Source organism: Nomascus leucogenys, chromosome 4 (assembly GCF_006542625.1).
Source record: "Nomascus leucogenys isolate Asia chromosome 4, Asia_NLE_v1, whole genome shotgun sequence".
NCBI classification, from domain to species: domain Eukaryota; kingdom Metazoa; phylum Chordata; class Mammalia; order Primates; family Hylobatidae; genus Nomascus; species Nomascus leucogenys.
Genome location: NC_044384.1, coordinates 1,088,738 through 1,113,055, shown reverse-complemented (window position 1 = coordinate 1,113,055; position 24,318 = coordinate 1,088,738). Strand labels below are relative to the sequence as shown.

Below are 24,318 nucleotides of genomic sequence, written 5' to 3'. Positions count from 1 at the left end.
TTTCTCTTTCACATAGACTTCATAGTTGGGTGGATTTGAGGAATGAGTAACTTTATATGTAATATAAACACAAAATTACTAGATAAATGAATACATTTTGAACTTATTAAATTAGTAAGATGGAAAGAGACATTGGAGCTGAGCGTGGGTAAAACTGTAACACTGTGGTGCTCATCCCATTAGTATAGATGTGGCGAGCTCCCTGTTAGTGTGCATCGTGTGCATGCATGCCTGTGTTGCCTTTTTGGAGGGTCATTGATAATATAGATGAAAGACCTGAAAAATAGATTCAGCATTTTTACTCGAGGAATTTATCCTAAAGAAATAATGATTGATCACAAAGTCTAAAGAATGTCCATTATAAATATTTTAAAAAGTCAAATGTCTAACAATAGATTATTTAAAGTCTGCTATATCCTGTGTACTTGTTGGAATACTGTGTAGCTTTAAAAATGGTGTTTAGGAAAAGTGTTTAATAACATAAAAGTTACATATGTATTAGAATAAATTTTAAAAGGTGGCTCAAAATATGTATAGAATGAAATCCACAGTTCTTTTGATCAGTCAATATTGAGCTCCTTCACGTCCAGCCCTAGTCTAGGTAATGTTGATACAACAGTGAACAAGACAAACCAAATCCTGTTCTAATAGAACTAAAATTCTGGGGGAGAAGGCAGTATATAAACTCCTAATGCCACGTAGCCAACCATCAGGCTATGAAGAAGAAAATATAAAGCAGGAAAAATGAGTAGAGGATGAAAGGGGTGTTCTATATGGGATGGTCAAGGAAGGCCTCTCCTGTGAGGTGACACTGGAATGACATCTTACTGGTAAAACAGTAAGACAGATATAAAGCAGGGAAGAGTGTTGCCGGCTGAAGAGCAGTTGCTGAAGGTCTTGGACTGTTTTAGTGTGCTCCAGGGTGTGAGGAAGTCATCCAGAAGGAGGGTGTGGTTGGGAAGAAGTAGTTGGAAAGGAGATCAGAGGGCCTGTCGTCAGCTCTTCCAGGGCTCTCAGATTTCATCCTGGGTGAAAAAGGAAGCCGTGTGTTTGTGTATGTATTGCATATATTCACACACAGAAGAAACACTGAAGTGTATACAACAGAATTTTGAAAGTTGTTGTTGAAGCTAGGTAACCGTGGAAGGGAGTATAGATAACTGTTTCTCCTTTCTTTTCTCCACCTTCCACCACATTAGCAGTAACCTATTCTGAATGTGAGATTATAATTCCTATGTATCTCTTAATAGTTTTACTATGTTTATATTTATCATTAAAACTATGCAATATTATTTTGTATGCTTTAAAATTTTTTATAAAGGTTATCTTAATCTGTGTGGCCTATTGCAACATACTTTTTTGGCTTAACATTTGTTTATAAAATTGATCCATATCAACACATACATCTACTTCATTTTTCACTTCGCTAGTGTTTCATTGTATAAATATACCAGAAATGATTCATTCCTTCCTTTGGGAAAGGAGACTTTGGAGTGGTTTCTCATTTTTTACCATTATAAATATTGTTAAACGATATGACTGTTCGTAAGCGTTGTTATAATGAACAATGTGATTGTTAATGATTGCTTATGCATTTGTGCAAAACATTCTACAGGCTATGTACTTCCTAGAAGTCTCATTTAAAAAGTGCTGTTGATTTTTTTCATTTTCTAATAAAAGCAGTATAGCATTATAGAAACTTCAGAACACAGAGAAAAATACTTGCTCATTTTAAGACACAATCATATTGATTTTTTTTTTTTTTTTTTTTTTTTTTTTTTTTTTTTTTTTTTGAGACAGAGTCTCGCTCTGTCGCCCAGGTTGGAGTGCAGTGGTGCGATCTCGGCTCACTGCAAGCTCCGCCTCCCGGGTTCACGCCATTCTCCTGCCTCAGCCTCCCAAGTAGCTGGGACTACAGGCACCTGCCACCATGCCCTGCTAATTTTTTGTATTTTTAGTAGAGATGGGGTTTCACTGTGTTGGCCAGGATGATCTTGATCTCCTGACCTCATGATCCGCCCGCCTCGGCCTCCCAAAGTGCTGGGATTACAGGTGTGAGCCACCACGCCTGGCCAATTATATTCATGATTTTAATGTATTTATTTCTAGCCCCTTTTTTTCTATTCATAGCTTTCACAGTTGTATTTACTGCTTAAATATCATTTCCCGGCTGGGTGCTCATGCCTGTAATCCCAGCACTTTGGGAGGCCAAGGCGGCAGGATATCTTGAGTTCAGGAGTTCAAGACCAACCTGGGTAAGATGGTGAAATTCCATCTCTACCAAAAAATACAAAGATTAGTTGTGTGTGGTGGTGCATACCTTTAGTCCCAGCTACTCGGGAAGCTGAGGTTGGAGGATTGCTTGAGCCTGGGACGCAGAGATTGTAGTGAGCCACAGTTGCGCCACTGCATTGAAGACTGGGTGACAGAGCGAGACCCTGTCTTAAAAAAAAAACAAACAATTGCCTCGTGGGTTAAAACTGTTTTAACTTAAACAATGATGGTCTGAGAACAAATTCTTCTTAAAAAAGTAAAGCAAAATATATTTATGTGTATTTTGCTTCGGCCTTTTTTACTTACTTTGATTTAACTAGGTTTCAACCAAAGAAAATGTCCTTTAGATGGTTTTTTAATGAAGAATTTTATTTGATTTGTTCACAAAATTGATGATCTTGGCCATACTTGAGTGAAGTGTGCACGCAAGCACACACAGTTTGTTTACCCAGACAAGAAAACGTTTCTCTGTTTTTTCTTTTCATATGATCGTTCATTTCCAGTTCCAGCTGCAATTTTTAGTCCTTTAGCTTGAATTTTCATCCTCTGTTATTTTGAAGTACTTTATCATTTTTTGACATGTATTAGCTTTAATTATTTTTAGATAATTACCTCAATAAGCAACTACTTCAATATTCGTATAAAAGATACTGTTATTCCACTACATTTGTGTTTTAAGATTTTAGAGAAGTGAAAAGCCACTTTTTCCGTTTGAATAATGCTTGACGTTGCCTTCTGATACACCTAGATGAGTTCTCTCGTGTCCTGAGTATCATATTGTTAGATCTGAGAATTGATCTCCTTTTTAAATGATTTTCTTTTGTTCCTTGGTTTGGCAGCAGCCACAATTGATGCTACCTTTCAGATAATAGATGATGAATAGTATGCTTTCACTGTTGATATGCATCTTAACCTTTGATTGAGCAGATCTCTTAAAAAGTTGATGTACACCTTAGGCTTACCTTCAAATCTGAGAAGCAAGCTTAGGAGGGCGCATTGATTCTTTTAAAAAGCTTTTAAAAACGCTGAAAATGAAGATAATTTGAATAATTAGACAAAGTTAAGGAATAATTAACCATACACTAAATCTAAAGAAATCTCTTTAAAGGAAACTATTTAAAATAATGCAAATTTGAAAATACATATAGATGTCTCTTTTTTAACTGAAGAAAATGTTCTTCAACAAGAATTCCTCATAAGCCCTTGAGTTCTTGCATTTTCTATACCAGTTTATATTAACCCCATTATATCCAGTGCCAGTAACACCATGATCTTTATACATACATACATTGACTTTTTTTTTTTTTGCCATCTTTTCTTGTTCTCTAAGGTTCTATAATGTTCTCAAGAAAAAGATACCAGTTAACATTTCCACATTTCTTCTAGCCAAAATCCTGCCTCTGAGGCATAAAACCATTCTACAGTTGTCGGTTGTAAAATCCTATTTCTGTTGTTGGCTAATTTTAAATAAAACAAGTTACTTCAAACTTACTCCCTCTGTTCTCTAACTAAAATTGAGATGTTTTTGAAAACAGTGATAGCTTAATTAATAATGTTTCTTTTTCAGTTACTTTTGGTAATATTATTTGTTAGCTTTAGGTCTGAACTAATTTCTGTTATATTTTCCCATATAATAGAAGTGTAAATTGAAAATAAGTTGATTTCATTACATTTTCGTGTCTGGATGAAGATTACCTTTCATATTCAGCTTTCAGAACAATTCTTTAAAGCAAAGCTTGTGTAATCAGAGTGACAAAACAGAATGTCATGCTTCTGTCAAAATGAATGAGATGGAATAGATCTGTCTGTGCGGAAGATCTTTAGATAAAGAAAGCTCTGGCTCTAACAGTTTTTAACACTGTATCTTCTATATAAAATGTCTTCTGCTACTTTGTTAATAGATAATTGGCAACCAGATAGGCTATGTAGGTGAGAAATCAATCTATGAGGACTTTGATTTTTCAGTCTTATTTAAAAATCCTTCCATCCAGTCTTTTTTCATGTGCGTGTCTCTGCATTAGAGGTGTGGGCAAAGTAAGAAAAGGAAAAACAAATGAAATTGCTTGGAGTCATCCAGAGACAGCCATTGTTAGTGATCTGTGTGGCCTTGGTAAAGTTACTTACTCACTTTGTGTCTCAATTCACTTATCTGTAAATCAGAGGTAAAGATACATACTTTGTAGGATTTTTGTGACATTTAAAAGGGGTAACTCATTTAGGATACTTGGAAAAGCGTGTGGCACATGATAAGCCCTCAGAGGCACACCAATAATATACCCATCTAACTTTTTCTCCTTTTACAAAAATGTGTATTGTTCTGGACTCGTTCCACATGGTTCTTGGATTATCTGGAGAAATAGGAGAAAGGCTGTGGACAAGCCATGTGAGAAGAAGTCCATGTTGTCCAGTCTGTGTAACACACTCATGCACAAATACTGCTGTTTCCAGGATGACAGTAGTTGGTTTTTTGTTTGTTTGTTTGTTTGTTTGTTTTTTTGAGACGGAGTCTTGCTCTTTCGCCCAGGCCAGAGTGCAGTGACGCAATCTTGGCTCACTGCAAGCTCCGCCTCCCGGGTTCACGCCATTCTCCTGCCTCAGCCTCCCGAGTAACTGGGACTACAGGCACCTGCCACCGCGCCGGGCTAATTTTTTGTATTTTTAGTAGAGACAGGGTTTCACCGTGTTAGCCAGGATAGTCTCGATCTCCTGACCTCGTGATGCTCCTGCCTCGGCCTCCCAAAGTGCTGGGATTACAGGTGTGAGCCACCACGCCTGGCCCGGATGACAGTAGTTTATATGGCCCTTTTGCTTCCAGTTTTGATTTTTCTAGGGAGCAGTGTTACAGCATAAATCTCTGACCTGGTTGGTATCGAGGTAATGGGAAGACCCAAGTGCTCCTACAGTAAGACTTGATTACTCCAGTCCTCCATAAACCACCAATCTGTAATGATCCGTTTAAGAACTCAGATCTAAACTCTTATGATAGAGGCTCATTTATTGTAGACTCCAGTGGTAGAAGGAAATAGTGGCCTCAACTTCCCTTTCCTTTAGTCTCTTATGTTTGTAGGCTGGCCATTGGGCATTTCCTCGGATAGATACGTGGGGGATGGACGTGATGGTGGTAACATCTTTTAGGTGTTGAGAATCCTACACATGTGTTACTTATTCAGAGAAACAGATTTGGAAGTGTGTTGTAAAACGGCTTGGACACTCTAGTAGTCCTTGCCTGTGACCCGGATCCTGTTTCCTCTTAAGAGTGTTTAACTCCTGTTTTCAGGACTTAGGACCTAACCCTCTTTATTCTGTCTTCTCTAATACTACTTCATTTGAAGTGGGAGCTTAATTTCACTGACTTCCTTGAGTTCTTAGGAACTAGCACATTTTTGTGGTTTATGATTACTTAATGAATTTGGTTAACTTTTGCTGTCTTTAAGCCATAAGTTTAAAGGGGTGAAAATTAGAGTCACCTGGAGAATTTAACATATGTGTCTGAAGTCTCTTCCCTGGAAATTAGAAGTAAAAGTACACATTTCAGGTAGGGTCTGAGCAAATTTATGTTACAAAAAATCTTTTCAGGTGATTATGATATACTTACCTGATTAAAAAACACTCCTTTAAAATATTGTCTATACTATATAAATAAAATGTCCTTGGTAATCACTTTCATTCTCTTATCTCAGTGAGTCACAAACAGAACTTTAAGAAGTTAACTCTGCATCATGAACATGAGTCTGTAGCAGTAAATCTTCTCTTACGTGGGAATGGCTTCAGACAAGTATATTTCTTGGATTCAAAGACGCATATTTTTCATGTTACTAAAATTGAGCTGTGGCTTATCAAATGTGTATATTTACAATGCTATTGTCTTCCCATCCAAGACTACTACTAAAATAATACTGATGTGTCTTAAAACCAGTGACATCTTTGAATCAAGAAAATATAGCATTTCATCATATGACTGTGCTATGAATTTCTTTCTTGTGGACATTCAGGTTATTTCTAATTTTTCATATTCATGCTGTGATCCTAGAATTTTTCTTTTAAGATAAGTTTCTAGAAGTGAAACTCCTTGGTTAAATATGTGCAAATTTTAAGGCTTTTGACAACACCAACTTTCTTAGAACTTTTTTTGGGGTATCTGCTGCTTTGGCTTTTCATATTCATTTTCTTTGTTTTTCTGTTGCTAACTCTAGTTCAATAAAATGTTGAATTTATATTCAAGTTCTTCTTTGTCTCTAACAGGCTTTTTGATAACCACTTTTATTTCACTGCTGCTTTGTCATGACTTGTTATCAGCTTTGAAGAAACTGGCCATCATTCCCTATTGTATATTCTTTATTATGGAGACATTTATCATAATATAAAAATTTCTTCTGTTCTTAAAATTTTGTACTTCACACAGCCGACATCACTCATAATCATAAAAGACTGAATGTGTTCCCCTTAAGCTTAGGAACAAGGGTGTTTGCCCCCACCAGTTCTATTCAACATTGTATAGGGCAGTTAGTTAAGAAAATGAACTAAAAGGCATCTAGATGGAAAGAAAGAAGAAAGTCTATCTCTAGTCACAGATGGCATTATCTTGTTTATAGGAAAACCTAGGGAGTCTACACACAAAAATACTGTAACTAAACAAAATGAATTAGCAGGGTTGCAGGATACAAGATTAACATACAAAAGTCACTTGTATTTCTAGCAGTGGCCATCCCACAATGAAATTAGGATAACAATTTCATTTATAATCATCAAAAAGAAAATAATAGGAATAAACTTAAAGCATGAAATTACATAATGAAAACTATAAAAGAATTTTGAAAAAAAATGAAAGGTCTAAATAAGTGGAAAGTCATGTTCATGAGTTGAAAGACTTATTGTTAAGATGGCAGCACTCTCCAAATTGACATACAAATTTAATCCAACTCCTAACAGTATCCTAGCTGGCTTTTTTTTTCTTTATTTTTTTAAATGTTTTTGCAGAAATTGACAGATTGATCCCAAAATCCATATGAAAATGCAAGGGACTCAGAGTAGCTAATACATCATAGAAAAAAATAGATCAAAGTTGGAGGACTCACACTTTCCCATTCCCAAACTTACTACAAACTGCATAATCCAGACAGTATGGTACTGACATAAAGATAGGTGCATAGATCAATGTAATTGAGAGTCCAGAAATAAACCTTTACATTTATGACACATTGATTTTCAACTAGGGCACCAAAATAGTAATTCTTATAACTCAACAACTAAACCTAGGAAAAAGGTAGGTAAAGGATCTGAGTAGACATTTACCCAAAGAAGATATACAAATGGCCAATAAGCATGTGAAAAGTTGCTCAACGTGGTTAGTCAGTAGTGGAATGCCAGTTAAAACCAGAAATACTACTTCACACCCAGTAGGATGGCTGCAATACAAAGGACAGACAGTAACAAGTGTTGGTGAGGATGTGGAGACATTAGAACCCTCATTAGTTGCTTGCGGGAATGTAAAGTGGTGCAGCCACTTTGAGGAACAGTTTGGCAGTTGCTCAAAATACTACACACAGAATTACCATGTCACCCAGAATAGGCAAACTCATACAGACAGAAAGTGGATGAGTCATTGCCAGGGCCTAGGAGTGGGAGGGAGTAGGAGGTGACTTGCAATGGGTATGGTGCTTCATTTTGGGATGATGGAAATCTTCTAAAATTAGATGATGGTGATGGTTGTACAACTCTGTGAAGGTACTAAAAAACGAATTGTATACTTTTATAGTGTTAATTTTACAGCATGTGAATTATATATCAACAAAGCTATTATCTAAAGAAAGAATACAGTGTTGCTAAAGGACCTAAGTGAGATCTTACTCTGCTCGTCAGCCGTTGTCTCCAGTGGAGACCATGGCAAACACATGGCACATGCCGTGCCATGCCTGCCTTCTTTGCAAGTGGGACACATCACAGATTGTTCATGGCTTCTTTTTCCTTGAGTCCAAGAGTGGCTTTAGGATACTTCTCAAAACAGTGCTTCCGATAACCCCTGGGAGTACATTGGCAAAGATCAGAAAGACATCATGGTGTTTCAGGAGACTACTCATAGTTCCCTTGTGTTGAAGGATACAGCAGTATTGAGTGGGGGACAAGGCTAGAGATCTGTCTATTCGTAAGGTTAGGGGTTTGGGGAGAGCACTGTATTTCAGTGGGGGAGCTGGGGAGAGCCTACGTCCGGCTGGGGTGCCACAGAGTGCAGTCAGGCTGGAGAGATGTGTGGAAGGAAGCACAGTTAGCATTTGGAGGAAGGAGCCATAGTATTGCTTATAGACGATGGCAGTGGGATGGTTAGAGAATTGGGCCATCAGTGGGCTGAGGCCAGCTTTGGGGTGACTGGATAAAGAGGGGTGCATGGCATCAGAAAGACAGCCAGGAGAATGTGGTGTCCAGGAAGCCAAGGGATGGGGAATTGGAAAGAGGGCCTGGTGAACAATTGTAATGCACAGAGGAATGGGAAATTTCTTGAGATGGTCTACCTTATTTGAGAATAGTTTTAGTCAAGTGGTGGTGGAAGGAAATTGTGGCAAGTGGAGAAGTATACTGGATGTGAAAAGGTTTCCGATGGTGCAGAGTGCAGACTAAGGGAGGGGAAGACTTGATGTGCTCAGGGAGAGATGGTTGTAGGGCCGAGGGAGGCTCATGATTAGGGGGAGAGCACACAGTGTGGCTGAAGAGAGATGGCAGAGGGGCTGAAAAGGAGTGAGAGACACAGGCTGTCAGGTTGATTTTGAATGGGAAAGAGACTAGAAGAATCCATGTTTAAGTCATGACTGTTGAAGGGGTTTTCAAATAGGACGCTTGAGAAAAATACTGTTTCAGTAAATACAAGAAACGTTCTCCAGCAGCACACTTAATTTGGCCTATTGGTTATACAGAAAACAAAAAACTGAAATAAAAAAGATTACTGTGCTTTCACTGGACACACATCCAGTGTTCTGTTATTTACAGTTTTGACTGAAGCAATAGAGATTGACTTGAAGAATATTCCTGTAACATGTCAGAAAATATATATGCAGCCTTTAAAAATGATGGGCATTAGCTTCATATTAGTGGTATAATGGGCTTCACAATAAATTATGAGAATATAAAAATTTTTTTCTAGATAGCATGATATTAATAGTCAGATTTTTACTTAAAAAGTGAGATGAAAGCACTGTAATTGTTCATTCTACTGCAGTTACATAATAATGCACTATGTAAGAAAAGTGATAAGTGTGATTATCTGAGAATTGTTGTGTGTTCCTACTTTTATTCTTTAAGAAAAATTTAAGTGCAGAAATTAAGTGTAAGATTTTTATGTCAGTCATTGTAAATTTTGTATTTGAATGCCCAAGTATTCTAAATATAATTTGTGGGTTTATTGAAGATTGTTAATTTCTTTTTCTTTGGGTTACTAGGTATTTTCTGACGTTTAGCTTGAAGTATATATTAGGAGGTGAATTAAAAATTTGGGGAGTATACTAAGAGTTGCGAACCTTTAACAATCCTTTTGTAATATTTCATTGTTACTTTTTGACTTTTTTGGTTTTCATTTATGTTTTAGAGAGTAATATAAATTGAAGGAAAAAAGTTAAACCAAATAACAAATAATTTTCTCTTTTTTATTAAAGTTTACTCTTCTAAAAATATCTTATTTTGTTTTATAGGGATTTGTCTTGGCTGTTACTGTGACACGGGAAGCAATTGATGAATTTCGGCGTTTTCAGCGTGACAAGGAAGTGAATTCACAACTATATAGCAAGCTTACAGTAAGAGGTCAGCAAGACGCTTTAATCCTGCTTAGCGTTTGCTTACTGTAATTGTCATTTTAGAGTTAACATAACAAATGTATGAAAACATTTTAATTCTGTTATTGAAAATAGTATTATGTGATCGTATATGATATCTAATTGATTTCCTTATAATGCATTTTAGGGTAGATTTTTGTTCATTCTCTAGATGTTTGGATGTATGTTGTGTACACATATATACAAATGCACACACAACCACACAAGCATGTACATATATTACTAATAATCATATAATGTGCTCTATTGGTATATACGTATTTTCTGAGAGGCATAATGTCACTTTATCTAATATCTATCTATTTTAGTATTATATTTTAAACACACTCATAAAGGTCAAACGTCTATACCATGGCATTAACCTGTTCTTAAGTACAGAGGCCTTTGAACAACAGAAATAAATACCGTGATCCAAGATGATAACTGATGCATGCACGTTTCTCCTTAACCTTCATTCAGGGCCTTAACTCTTGCTTAACTTACATCCTTCAAGCACTTGTTTATTTGATTTTTCAGTCCGTAGTACAAAAAGAAGCAATGTACTAAGAAGAGAGTGGGGGAAACGATTACAAGTAGGCATAAGATAGTAAAAAACTGACTGAAAACCTTGGGAATGAGGGAGACGCTGAAAAACTGAATGGGTATTCATAATAACCCCAAGGCCTGTTTAAAAAGTTTACAGTGGATTTTTGTCTTCTGTATGTAAGAGGACATTTACAATGAATTATTTAACTTGAAGTAGTACCGTCAAAAATGACTTATTTTTAACACCTTATTGGGCTGTATTTCACATAACATAAAATTTATCCATGTAAAGTATACAATTCAGTGTTTTTTGGTGTATTCATAAAGTTGTGCAGCCATCACCATCACCGTCATTTACGTTTAGCATACTTTTGACGTTCTCAGAAGGAGCCCTGAATACGTTAGAAGGCAGTGGTCATTCTTGCTGTTTCCCTCCCCACCCTACCCCAGCTCCAGGCAGCCGCTGTTCTCCTTTCTGTCTCTGTGGTTTTGTCCACTCTGCACATTTCATATCAATGGAATTATGCAATATGTGGTCCTTGGTCACCAGCTGCTTTCACTGGACGTGTTTTCAAGGTTCATCTGGTAGTAGCATTCGTCAGTACTTTATTTCCTTTTGCTGCTCAGTAATATTCCAATGTATGATAGAGCACATTTTGTGTATCCATTCATTAGTAGGTGGACATTTGGGGTTGTTTCTATTTTGTGACCGTTGTGAATAATGCAGGTATGGACATTTGTGTACAAGCTTTTGTGTGAATATTGTTTTCATTTATCTTGGACACATACCTAGGAGTGAGATTGCTGGATTATTTGGTAACTCTGTGGTTAGCATTTTAAAGAACTGCCAACCTGCTTTCCTGATTGGCCACACCATTTTACATGCCCAACAATGGATGAGGGTTCCAGTTTTCCCACATCCTCACCTGTACATTACTCTCTGCCTGTTTGATTGTAACCGCTGCTTTTTGATATATCTCATTGTGGTTTTGGTTTGTATTTTCCTAATGTTTAATGATGTTGAGCATCTTTTCATTTGCTTATTAGCTGTTTGTGTATCTTTTCTGGATAAATGTCTGCTCAGATCCTTTGCTGACTTTTTTTTTTTCTTTTTTTGAGACAGAGTCTTGCTCTGTCGCCCAGGCTGGAGTGCAGTGGCGTGATCTCCCACTCACTGCAACCTCCGCCTCCCGGGTTTGAGCGATTCTCCTGCCTCAGCCTCCCGAGTAACTGGGATTACAGGTGCCTGCCACTGCGCCTGGCTGATTTCTTGTATTTTTAGTAGATATGGGTTTCGCTGTGTTGGCCAGGCTGGTCTTGAACTCCTGACCTCGTGATCCACCCACCTTGGCTTCCCAAAGTGCTGGGATTACAGGCGTGAGCCACACCCATCCCTTTTGCCAATTTTTTAACTGGGTTGTTTGATTCATTTTGTGTATGGGGTAAGGTGTGGGTCCGTATTCTTTTGTATGAATATCAGGTTGTCCTAGCATGACTTGTTGAAAACAATGTTTTTTTCTCCATGGAGTTGAAAAATTATTAAAAATCTTTGATGCTTGAATGGTGGTGTAGTGGAGGAAGGATGAAGTAGGTGGTAAGCCTTAGTATTGGAGAAAAAAGCCCCCAAATGGCCCAGTAAATTGTGTATAACTTTGCATTGTCTTTGTAAGAATATAATATAGATCTATCTTATTTTTAAAATTGTTGTAACGGGGGGGCTAGGCAGGGATGTTCTTCTGGTGTATTAATTGTATTATTCAGAAATAACTAGAGTGGTGATGGCAGTGAAATGGCAGACTTGGCGACTCCATATGCCTGCCCTTCCACAGAAACATTGAAAATCAAGCAGAAACTGTTAGAACTAACTACTTCAGAGCTCTAGAAAAGTCAAAGGTTTACAGCACCCAGGAAATTGCTGCATCCAGAAAAAGTCAACCTAGAAACAGTTGGAAAGCTTTTTCCCTACAATTGCCCTGATCTCAGCACCTTCTCCCAACACTGTAACAAGGCACTAGTCTTGAAGATGATGGCCCATGTTCCCAGTTTGCAGCTTATTCCAAAAGAATTGTTTCTGCCTCTGACCAATTGGGGGACTGCTTGGAGGGTTGACCCTAGGTGCTTGTCTTTCTTCACCCAGCTTGAACTCAGGGCAGGAAAGTAGAAACTTAGCGGCATTTCTCAAACATATGCAAGGCTAATGAACAGCCTTTAGTACCCTAGGGCAAAAGATGACAGTCAAGCCAGACAGTAGAGTGTCAAATGCCAGGCAGAAGAAGCTGGGGAGGGAGTTGCTTTGGGAAATTTGAGCATTCAGGAATTCCCCTGTGTATGCTGGGGAATTTTGGAAGCGACATGCAAGCCAAGAACTGGCTAAAGTCTTTCCCTCTGGTCCGTCTCTAGGCTCAGTGCAAGTAGGAAGGGAAGGATGCAGCAGAGTTGTTAATGGCCTGGCTGAGTCTTCAGTGAGGCTGCCGCACAGAACCAGGCTCCAAAGCGCAGGACAGGTTTTGTTTGGGTTTGTTTCCTCCTCCCCCTGCCCCTCCTTTTTCTCTCTTCATTTTGAAGGAAACCTGTCCGAACACTGGCGGAATGTAAGAATGGGAGAGAGACTTTGGAGACCATCCATGATAAAGAATACACACTTTACAAAAATAGTGTAGAAAAATCAGTAGACACAGCTACAGCATATAACAATAAAATCAACCAAGAAGAGGGAGCAATAGCTAACTTCCAGAATTACCAAATTATAATGTATGTCCAGTTTTCTTTTTTTCTTTTTTTTGAGACAGAGTTTTGCTCTGTTGCCCAGGCTGGAGTGCAGTGGTACGATCTCAGCTCGCTGCAACCTCTGCCCCCTGGGTTCAAGTGATTCTTCTGCCTCAGCCTCCCAAGTAGCTGGAATTACAGGCATGTGCCACCATGCCCAGCTATTTTTTTGTATTTTGTAGAGATGGGGTTTCACCATGTTAGCCAGGCTGGTCTTGAACTCCTGACCTCAGGTGATCCACTTGCCTCGGCCTCCCAAAGTGCTGGGATTACAGGTGTGAGTCACTGCACCCGGCGTATGTCCAGTTTTCTACAAAAAACATTATAAAGCATGCAACAAAACAAAATATGGCCCACTCCCAGAAGAAGGTAATAGTAACTGCCCCTGAGGAAAGCCAGACATCAGACTTAGGAAACAAAAAGTTTAAATCAGCTGCCTTAAATGTGCCAGGGCGCTCAAGGAAACCACGGGAATGTTGCTTAAAAGATATCAGGAGAATGATGTAGGAACAAGTAGAGAATTATCTAAAGGAAGCAAACAAATTCTGGCACTGAAAAGTATAGTAAGTGAAAAGAACACTCACTAGAGGGATTCAGTAGCAAAATTGAGCACACCAAAGAAACAGTGAACTTAAGCCTAGGTCAGTTGTATTTACCCAGTTTGAAGAGCAGAAAGAATGAAAAAAAAAAAAACAAAAAAAAACAGCTCTTAAGAGACCTGTGGGACAGCATCAGGCATACCAAATGCACATGATGGAGATGGAAGAAGGCGAGGAGAGAGAGAGAGGACAGAGAAAATATGTGAAGGAATAGTGGCCAAAAACTTTCTAAATTTGATAAAAGACATTAATCTGTACATTCAGGAAGTACAGCAAAGCCCATGAAGGATAATATGAGAAAAATCCATAATGAGATTCATAACCAAGCAGCTGACACCCACAGACCAGGAGAACACCCTGAAAGCAGAGAGAGAGAGAAGTAACTGGTCACACACAAGGAACCCTCCATAGGATTTATCAGAAGCCATGGAGGTCTGAAGGCAGTGGGTTGACGTTTTTAAAATGGTGAGAGAAAAAAAAACCTGTCAATTAAGAATCTATATCTGGTAAAACTGTCATTCAGAAATGAAGAAGTTTTCTGGGCCTGGTGGCGCATGCCTGTAATCTCAGCACTTTGGGAGGCCAAGGCAGGTGGATAACCTGAGGTCAGGAGTTCAAGACCAGCCTGGCCAATGTGGTGAAACCCTGTCTCTACTAAAAATACAAAAATGAGCTGGGCATGGTGGCATGCACCTGTAATCCCAGTTAGGAGGCTGAGGCAGGAGAATCGCTTGAACCTGGGAGGCAGAGGTTGCAATGAGCTGAGATCGTGCCACTGCACTCCAGCCTGGGCGAAAGAGCAAGATTCCGTCTCAAAAAAAAAAGAAGTTGTGAAGACATTCACAGATAAACAAAAGCTAATAAGCTTTCATGCATCTAAGGGCATTATCAAAAATGTAAAAAGAAAGAATGAGAGAAAATTGAATATCTGATAAGGATCCAGTATCCAAGATACATAAAGAACTCTTACAATTTCAACATTAGAAAGATAACCCAATTACAAAATGGGCACAGGACCTGAACAGGCAATTTTCTGAAGAAAATACACAAATGGCCAACATGCATGTAAAATGACAGTCAGTCAACAGCCTTAGACCAGAGGGAAGTGCAAATCTATATGAGACATCACCATACACCACTAGGTTGGCTATAATTTTAAAATATAGAATATCGAGTGCTGAAGAGGATCTGGAGAAATTGGAATCTTTGCACATTGCTTGTGGGAACAAAGTGGTTCAGCACCTGTAGAAAACACACTTTCAGTTTCTTAAATAGTTAAAAAGCATTTAAAGCAGGGACCCAGTGTTTATTTAGTGTTTATTCACTATTCACAATAGCCCAAAGGTGATAATAGCCCAGATGTTCACTAAAAGATGAGTGGATAAACGAATGGATAACAAATTTCTACAATGGAATTTTATTCAGGCATAGAAATCATGAAGGGTTGCTACATGCTACAACCTGGATGAACCTCAAAACATTATGCTATGTGGAAGAAGCCAGATGCAAAAGATCCCATATTGTGTGACTTCATCTATAGGAAGTATCCACAATTGGTAAATTAGAGAGATAAACTGCAGACTGGAGGTGGCCATGGACGAGCAGACAAAGGGAGCACGAAGCATCTGCCTAACAGGCATTGCGTTTCCTTTTTTGGTGATGAAAATGTTTTGGGACTTGATAGAGTTGGTCACACAACATTGTGAATACAGTCAATGCCACTGAATGATTCACTTTAAAATGGCTTTTTATGTTAACGTTAGTTTCACCGAAAAATGGCATAAAATGTTGAGGAAGACCTTCTGCTGTTAGGTCTTTTGTACTTCTGTGATACTTGAACTTCAGGTACTTTAAAAATAATTATCAGTATGTTTATTTCAAATGTACATGAAAATTTACCATTTAAGAAAAATTAGCCATCATTGCTGGTCATCTAAGAAGTAGAAGTTTCACATGTCAATAATGATAATGATAGGTACTTTTTTACTTCCTTGTGTGTGTCAGATAACATTCAGAGTACGAGTTCTCATATGCAGCATCGTCCAAGTGAGAGTTGATGTGCTCTCCAAGTTCTAGATGAGAAAGCTGCGGTTCGTGAATAGTTTCCCCTGAGTCACAGTAGTTTTAGGTAGAGCTGGTGCTTGAACCTAGATCATTCTGACTCCAATCCAGCGTTCTTTCAGCTGTGGCACACTGCTTCATGGCTGGTGGTTCTGATACAGATGTTTGATGAGTAAAATCTGTAATATTAAAAAATGCATCAGTTTAGGCTTATTATTGAGCACAGTTTAAAATTTATTTTTTCATTAAGAATATTTGCTGTTGACTTCCTCCTCAGTTTCCAGTATTTCACAGTTACCTCTTTGAATGACATTGATGGCAGCCTCCTTGTGTGCCTTTCTGTAGTTTGCTGGACCATATTTACAACATTCGGACTGTGTCATTTTGGAGTTCTCAAGCACATTCTTATAGAAGTAAACTGGAAGAATGTTCTCTGTTACTCTTTTCTTTTGAAAAGGAAAGCCACTTATAAATATGCTTTGTTTGGAAGCAGAAAATATTTTAACCAGTGTCACAATCACACTGGAATTATTTTGAGTTGTGTTGTATTTTCTAATACTTTTTTGGGTGTAGGAATTTTCTGTGTATGTTGCTGTTAGTTTACTTTCTTCTTGTTTATGACTGCTTGTTTTTGTTTCGTTTTGTTTTTAGTAGAGGCAGGGTTTCACCATGTTGGCCAGGTTGGTCTCAAACTCCTGGCCTCAAGTAATCCACCCGCCTCAGCCTCTCAGAGCACTGGGATTACAGGTGTGAGCCACCATGCCCAACCTTTCTTGAAGTGTACTTAAATCATTTTTGTTTCCGTGGTCTAACATCTGAGCAGCATTTGAAAAGGATCCATCCCAGTATTTCATTCAGGAACATTCAGTATACATCATGGTATTAGATTGGTGCAAAAATAGTTGCACCAAGTAATTTTGTCATTGAAAGTAATGGCAAAAACTGCAATTACTTTTGCACCAACCTGTATTTCTGCTATGTAATGATATTTCACAAACACCTTCCATTTATTATCTCGTATTTTTAGTCCTCTGTGGCTGGACCAAGGTAGATACTCTGAGATATGGCCATATAGACTCAGGAGTGGTTATAAACACACACACACACACACACACACACCACACACACACACTCAAGTGGGTAGATATACTCAGGTGTGGCCATATAGATCCAGGTATGGTTATAAACACACACACACACACACACACACACACACACTCTCTCTCAAGTGGGTAGGTATACTCAGGTGTGGCCATATAGATCCAGTAGTGGTTATAAACATGCATACACACACACTCAAGTAGATATATAAACTCATTACCACTGTTTCTTCTCAGGTCACCCTTAGAGGATCTGCGTGAATTCATTTCTTCGTGATATATCGACTACAAGTTTTTCCATCCCTCCTTTTCACTTGAGATGTGTGTGCTACCTCCAGGTCTAACCAGTGGGTCTAACCAGTGCTTCTAACCGGGGAGATACTTCTTAGTCACTAAAGCCAGCTGAGGTCTGCCCCCCGCAGCCCTTGAACAGCCCTTAGCTGGGTCTGGCTGATGGGACTTTACCAGTGGCGCTGCAGCTCCTGTCCTGGCCCCAGCTCTGGCTCCAGCTGTCTGTTCTGCCTGAAGTGGGAAATGGACTCCTCACTGCTGATATTGCTCCATTTTTCCTTTGCGGTAGCACTTTTCCTTTCAAAGTAAAAAGTATTTTCAAAAAGTGAATCTGATGCCATTTTATGGCTTAGAACCCTTGAGTCGCATGTGACTCTCCAGCTCCCTGTGGCCTGGCTCTGGCCACCTGCTCCTGCTCCTTCTGTGATTTCTGAAGTGTGGTTGCACTGGTTTTTCCTTTAGTTCCTTGAATAGGCCTCTCCTTCTCCCTCTTAGAGACTGGCTTTTAAAGTAATAGCAACTCTATCTGGAGGTTCTTGTTCTGTCCTGTACTGTTTGGACACTTCCTACTCAAAACTTCAGGTTTTATTAAAAGATTATCTTAGAGAGGTCTGCCTCGATTTCTTCCAATGTTATTCCCCACCCCAGCCCACACATATATCCCATGGCACCTGTACCTCCCTGTGGGGAGTGGCATTACTCTGAGGACTACTTTAATTCCTGGACTCTCAGTTTCATGAGCTTGGGGTCCTGGTTTCCCCCAGGGTAAGTAGAGTCATTGGCATGTGGTGAGCACTCAGTGAACTGAGGGAGTCAAGAAAGAAAGAAGTTCCAGATCCAGATGAAAGTGCTGAGCCCGGTCTAAGGCCAGGGGGCTGCCCTGTGAGGTGGCACCAGTTTGCGTTTCCATTGTGCCCACAAATGTCCTTCCTTGCCCACTCATTCCAGTTAAAAAATTTGCGTTGTTCATTTGTGATCTTTTTTAAATTACTTATTTAATACCTTTTGTTTCTTTATCTATTTTTACCTTATTACGATTTTTCTACTAAAAGGAATTTGCCTTTGTCATATGTAGCAAATGTTTTTTTTACCTTGACTTTTTAAAAAAATAATTTTTCTTGGATGTAATGTATAATTTTTATATAATTTAAATCTCCTGATCTTTTGTGATTTTTACATTAATCTTAGAAAGTCTACTCATTCCCAATATAAGTGAGCATTGTCTTTTCATACAGTGTTTCTGGATTTTCATTTTTTGTAGTTAAGGTTTACTGCATTTGTAATTTTACACTTAAGATGTATGCTCTGTGGAGAAGCGATCTTTCTTTTCTTTTTTTTCCCCACAAATGCTCAGCAGTTGTTTTGAAACCATGTTTAAAGTTAGCAGAGTTCTTCCCCAGACCTTTGAGACTTAACCAGGTTTGTTGTCCAAGGACTCAGAATTTGAGCTGGCTCCCCTGAACCCGTGAACCCGTGCCTGTCAGCCTGAGCACAGTATGGGCCTTATGTGCACCAGAGCTAATGTCGAGATGAATTGTATGTTTTATGTTACTTAACATGAAAAGCCCCAGACTCCAAGTCATCCTTCAGATTCTGCATTTTAATTACCATGGGATACTGTGTATCTTTATTCTTACCCTTGGTCTTTTTTCACTGCTTTCAGAATTCATGTTCTTTTTTTCCCTTCGTAACCTGAAGCTCTTCTATCTATGGATTCCTCTCTGAATGTGCCTTCTTGCTCTCATTAAACTGTGGCTCTTTTCTGAGGGCCCACGTCCTAAACAGACTCTTTGGTGGCCCCAGTTTTGGCTCTTGTAGCCTTAGTGCCACTCCACCTGCAGTTAGGCCCCTCTTTCCAGCTCATTCTCTTTCGTGCCTGGACTTCAGTTCTTTTTCAACCTCCAGTTTATTGACTTTGCATCCTTTCTACCGTTCCTAGCCCCTTTGATCTTCTATTTGAAGAAGTCCAGTTGGTCAATTTCATTTATGATTGTGCTTTTGTTGTTCTAAGAACTCTTTACCTAACCCACGTTTACAAATGTTTCTGCTCTGTTTCTCCTGTTTTCTTCTAGAAGTTTTAGGAATTATACTTATGAATATCCATTTTGAGTCTATTTTTGTCTACTGTGCAGAGTATGGGTGTTCTTTTGCATATGGCCATTCAGTTGTTGTCAGTACTGTTTTTTGAAAAAGTGATCCTTTCTCTACTGCATTGCCTTTAAACTCTTCATGTAAGTTTATCTCTGGACCCTCTTTCTGCTCCATTGATATCTGTCTGTAAACACCATGCTGTTTTGGGTACTGTTGCTTTATAATAATTTTTGAAATCAAGCCTTCCACCTTTGTTCTTCATTTTCAGAGTTGTTTTTGTTAAGGATATACAAAGGGCCTACATCTAACAACTAATACTAGTGTATTAATACAACTAATTATTAATACAACTAATTAATACAACTAATACTAGTGTATTAATCGGCTTGCCAATTTCTACAAAAAAGCCTTCTGCAGTTTTGAGTGGGATTTCATTGAATCTGTAAATCCATTTGGCAGAGAACTGACATTTTAATAATATTTAGTCTTTTGACCCATGTGTGAGATACATCTTCCCCTTTAAAATTTTTTTCTCAGCAGTGTTTTGTTGTTTTTTGGGGGTTAGTTGTCTTTTATCTCTGCTTTTAAGATTTTGTTATTGGTTTTGAGCGATTTGATTATGATGTGCCTAGGTGTAATTTTCTTTATGTTTTTTATGCTTGGGGTTCATTTAACTTTTTGAATCTGTGGGATATAAGTTTCATTAAATATGGAAAGTGTTTAGCCTTTATTTCTTCAAATATTTTTTCTTCCCTTTCCAGTGTCAAGGTTTCCAGTTATACCTATATTAGACTGTTTGAGGTAGTGACACATTCATTGATGTTTTTAAATTTTTCTTTTAAATTCTTTTTTCTGTTTTATTTTGCACAGTTCTATTGCTGTGTCTTCAGATTCACTATTCTTTCCTTCCACAATGTTTATTCTATTGTGTGTTAGTCTGTTCTCAAGCTGCTAATAAAGACATACCCAAGACCGAGTAATTTATAAGGAAAGAGGTTTAATTGACTCACAGTTCAGCATGGCTGGGGAGGCCTCAGGAAACTTACAACCATGGAGGAGGGAGGAGCAAACATGTCCTTCTTCACATGGTGACAGCAAGGAGAAGTGCAAAAACGGTAAGAGCCACTTACAAAACTGTTAGAAAGCACTCACTATCACGAGAACAGCATGAGGGTAACCGCCCCATGATTCATTTACCTCCCACCGGGTCCCTCCCACAACACGTGGGGAGTATAGTAACTACAATTCAAGATGAGAGTTGGGTGGAGACACAGCCAAACCATATCATACTTTAATTTCATGTGTTGTATTTTTTATTTCAAGCGTTGTTGTTTTTGTGTCTGGAAGTTTGATTTGGGTCTTTTTTGTATCCTTCATGTCTCTAACTTTCTGATCGTGGGAATACAGTTTTCATAGCTATTTTCATGTCCGTGTCTGCTAATTATAACATTTGTGTCAGTTGTGGGTCAGTTTTGATTGAATGAGACATTGTGAATTTTACCTTTTTGGGTGGTGGGTATTTTTATATTCCTGCAAATATTGTTGAGTATTGTTTTGGGATGCTGTTCAGCTACTTGATAGGCCTTTCTTGCATCATTGGACAGATCTGGGGCATGCTCCATGGGGTTGGTTATTCCCCAGCGTGAGGCCAGACGTGCTCTGTGGGTCATGGGCTTCTCCAGTCTGGCTGGAAGGGCACTTTGTGAACATGGGCATTCTTTGTTCCTTTTGGATATCCCCCTGTCACTGCCTTCCTTTGTGGACATTGACTTTTTCTCAGCATCCAGACATGTTCTCCTTCAGGAACTCTGCCCTGGCCCTTCCTTCAGCCTGCATGCTCTGTCTTAGATGCCTGTTCGTGGCCTCCCCACTGTTTCCTGACTCCTGGCTCCAATGCCTCCTTTTCTAGGAGTCCTCTCCTAAGCCTGCAACAGTCACAAATGCCCACCTTTGCCCTCCGCCAGCATTCTGGGCCGTGTGCTCTGCCCTCATTTTTCCATAGCACCTGCTACATTCCAGCATGCCATACACCCTTTAAATGTGTGCCGTTGTCACTAATGTAGCGCAGGTGCCTGCAGTAGGTACTGGAATGTAGTAGGTGTTGAGGAAATGGGTTCAGTACTGTCTTCAGATTTTGTGGAGGTTTGCTGTGCTTCTTTCTTTAAGTATGTTCTCAGTGCTTTAATACATTTTAGGATTTCATCCATTTGAATTCGCTTCTGTGGAGTGTTTCACAGCCTAGAGTAGTAATGCCATCTACATCATAAAATAAATTGTAACTTTTTGTTAAACTAGAATTTTTACCAGTATTTATTAGGTAAGAAATTTTAGAATTAGCTAGAAGATTACAGTAATTTTGTTCAACTCAGTTTCTTGGAATTATTTTTAGGAACATTTATATGAAATATGTGGATGTTGTGGCCTGCAAAGAAACTAATACGCTCAGGTGACACAGTTTTACATGAGAAAGCTCCGGCCTGGACCTCAGTGTTTTTGACTTACGTTTCACACACCTTTGCAAGCAGAATGGAGAGGAATCCTAGTTTGTTCACTCAGCCGCTTCATCACGAAATGTTTATTGTGTACCTGCTTAGGGCTTTGGCACATCCCATTTACTTAACTTAAACGATATGCCTCAAGCTCTACAGAGATACATGGATGTGAGTAATTTGGCAATGAGTCTACCTGCTTTTGCAGTTGAAGATCTTAGAGATCTGTTTTGTTTACTTTGATCAGCATATTTATTTAGTTTAAATGTGAGGTGGTAAACTATCATCTCAACTAAATTCATTTATAGAAAAGTAAGTTATACTTTATTTCACTTTAATGGATGGATATTAAGATTTAATGCTTAATTACTAGAAGTATTAGAACCTTCTGTTCATTATTGTTTTTCTTACATTAACAAAAAAATCAGTATTGGCTGGGTGTGGTGGCTCATGCCCGTATTCACAGCACTTTGGAAGACTGATGTGGGTGGATTGCTTGAGCTCAGGAGTTTGAGACCAGTCTGGGAACACGGTGAAATCTCATCTCTGCAAAAAATACAAAAATTAGCTGAGTGTGGTGGTGCGTACCTGTAGTCCCATCTGCTCCAGAGGCTGAGGTGGGAGGATCACCCGAGCTAGGGAGGTCGAGGCCGCAGTGAGCCGTGATTGTGCCACTATACTCCAAACTGGGTGACAGAAAATAATAAAAAAAGTTACTTAATTATCTACCACTCGTACCTTGTGTGTGTGTTTGGATGTAAACACGTTTCTATCCTTAGTTGCTAGTATTCGTGTTTAGTAGGTCTTACTTTGCTATGTGCCTTAATCCATTATGACATTGACTCATTTTAACTACTTAGGACTAGAATGGTTGTAAATTCCTTTGATTTTAAAACGGGTTAATTTTTTATAGTAAATCCACAAACCAGTAATGTGGTCATTTATTATTATCAAGTCTGTTCTGTACATAATCATGTGTGCTAGACTTAGACACAACTGCAGTGCTGTGGACGTTTTACAGCAGGATGTTTTACACCGCAAACGCGTGACTCCCTCCTTGTGCTGTGGTGGCACATCGGCTGCTACATCACTGGCACAGTAAGAATTTTTCAGCTCCATTATCATCTTATTTTCCCCAAAGTGGGTGTATTTTATTTTGTTTTTATTTTTATCTTTTAAATTTTTGTGAGTACTTAGTAGGAATATATATTTGTGGGTTACATGAGATATTTTGATGCAGGCATTCAATGGGTAGTAATCACATCAGGGTAAATGGGGTATCCATCCCCTCAAGCATGTATCCTTTGTGTTACAAACAATCCACTTACACTCTTATTTTAAAATGTACAAGTATTTTTGACTGTAGTCACTTTGTTGTTCTATCAAATACTGTCTTATTCATTCTTTCTATTTTTTGTACCTATTAACCATCCTCGCTTCCCCCCACAACTCCCACTAACCTTCCCAGCCTCTGGTAATCATCCTTCTACTCTCTGTCTCCATGAGTTTAATTTAATATGGGTAAATTTTGGATATGCATTTGGAAAGAAGAAACTACATGTCATAAAAGTATATTTCAGTTGCACTTTAAACCTATCATAGGATCTGAAATTTAGTGGATACTCAGATATTTAAATATTGATAGCATTGTAAGCACATTATTTACAGATATATATATAAAATATTACTGGTGTTAATGTGGGTTATTAAAAGCTTCACAGAGGTTAGACTTGCTGTGTAATTAAGTCTGGGAAGGGAGGGATTTCAATCCCAGGGAGCAAATGCTGGGAGCTTCTGCGAGTAAGTAGAGGGCACCCTACAGTGGAGGGATGAGGTTCCCGGTGAGGTAGAGCAGGGGCCAACAGAGATGGAGGAGCCAGCTGGTAAAGCCTGGCAGTTAACTTAGGGTCTGTTTTGAGGACCTTATATTTTTAGATACAAATATGATTATCTTCTAAATAATTGTCATAGAATGGAATTTTTTGGGGGGGGATAAACACAGTCCTTAGTTTTTTCAACTCATTCATTTGGAATTAGGGAAATTATAATATTATATTTTCTTTACACAGGCAGAAATTAATGACTGGTAGTGGGGTTGGTGGGCAGGTTATATGTTTAAGAAGCATTGATATAAGAATAGGTAGTTATGGCCGGGCACGGTGGCTCACGCCTGTAATCCCAGCACTTTGGGAGGCCAAGGCGGGTGGATCACCTGAGGTCAGGAGTTCAAGACAAGCCTGGCCCACATGGCAAAACCCTGTCTCTACTAAAAACACACACAAAAAATTACTGGGTGTGGTGGCGG

At 38.7% G+C, this 24,318-nt stretch overlaps 1 protein-coding gene across 3 annotated transcripts in view; it reads left to right on the top strand.

Annotated features, from left to right (window-relative positions):
* ATP9B (ATPase phospholipid transporting 9B (putative)) overlaps positions 1-24,318 on the top strand; it is a 302,366-nt gene that overhangs the window by 43,718 nt on the left and 234,330 nt on the right. For 2 of the 3 annotated variants that reach the window (XM_003280182.4, XM_030810244.1), the window contains exon 5: positions 9,951-10,059. In XM_003280182.4, the coding sequence (XP_003280230.2) occupies positions 9,951-10,059 (109 nt within the window). Of the gene's footprint in view, positions 1-9,950; positions 10,060-24,318 lie in introns of those variants that run through there. The other variant, XM_030810246.1, reaches the window with a different exon arrangement.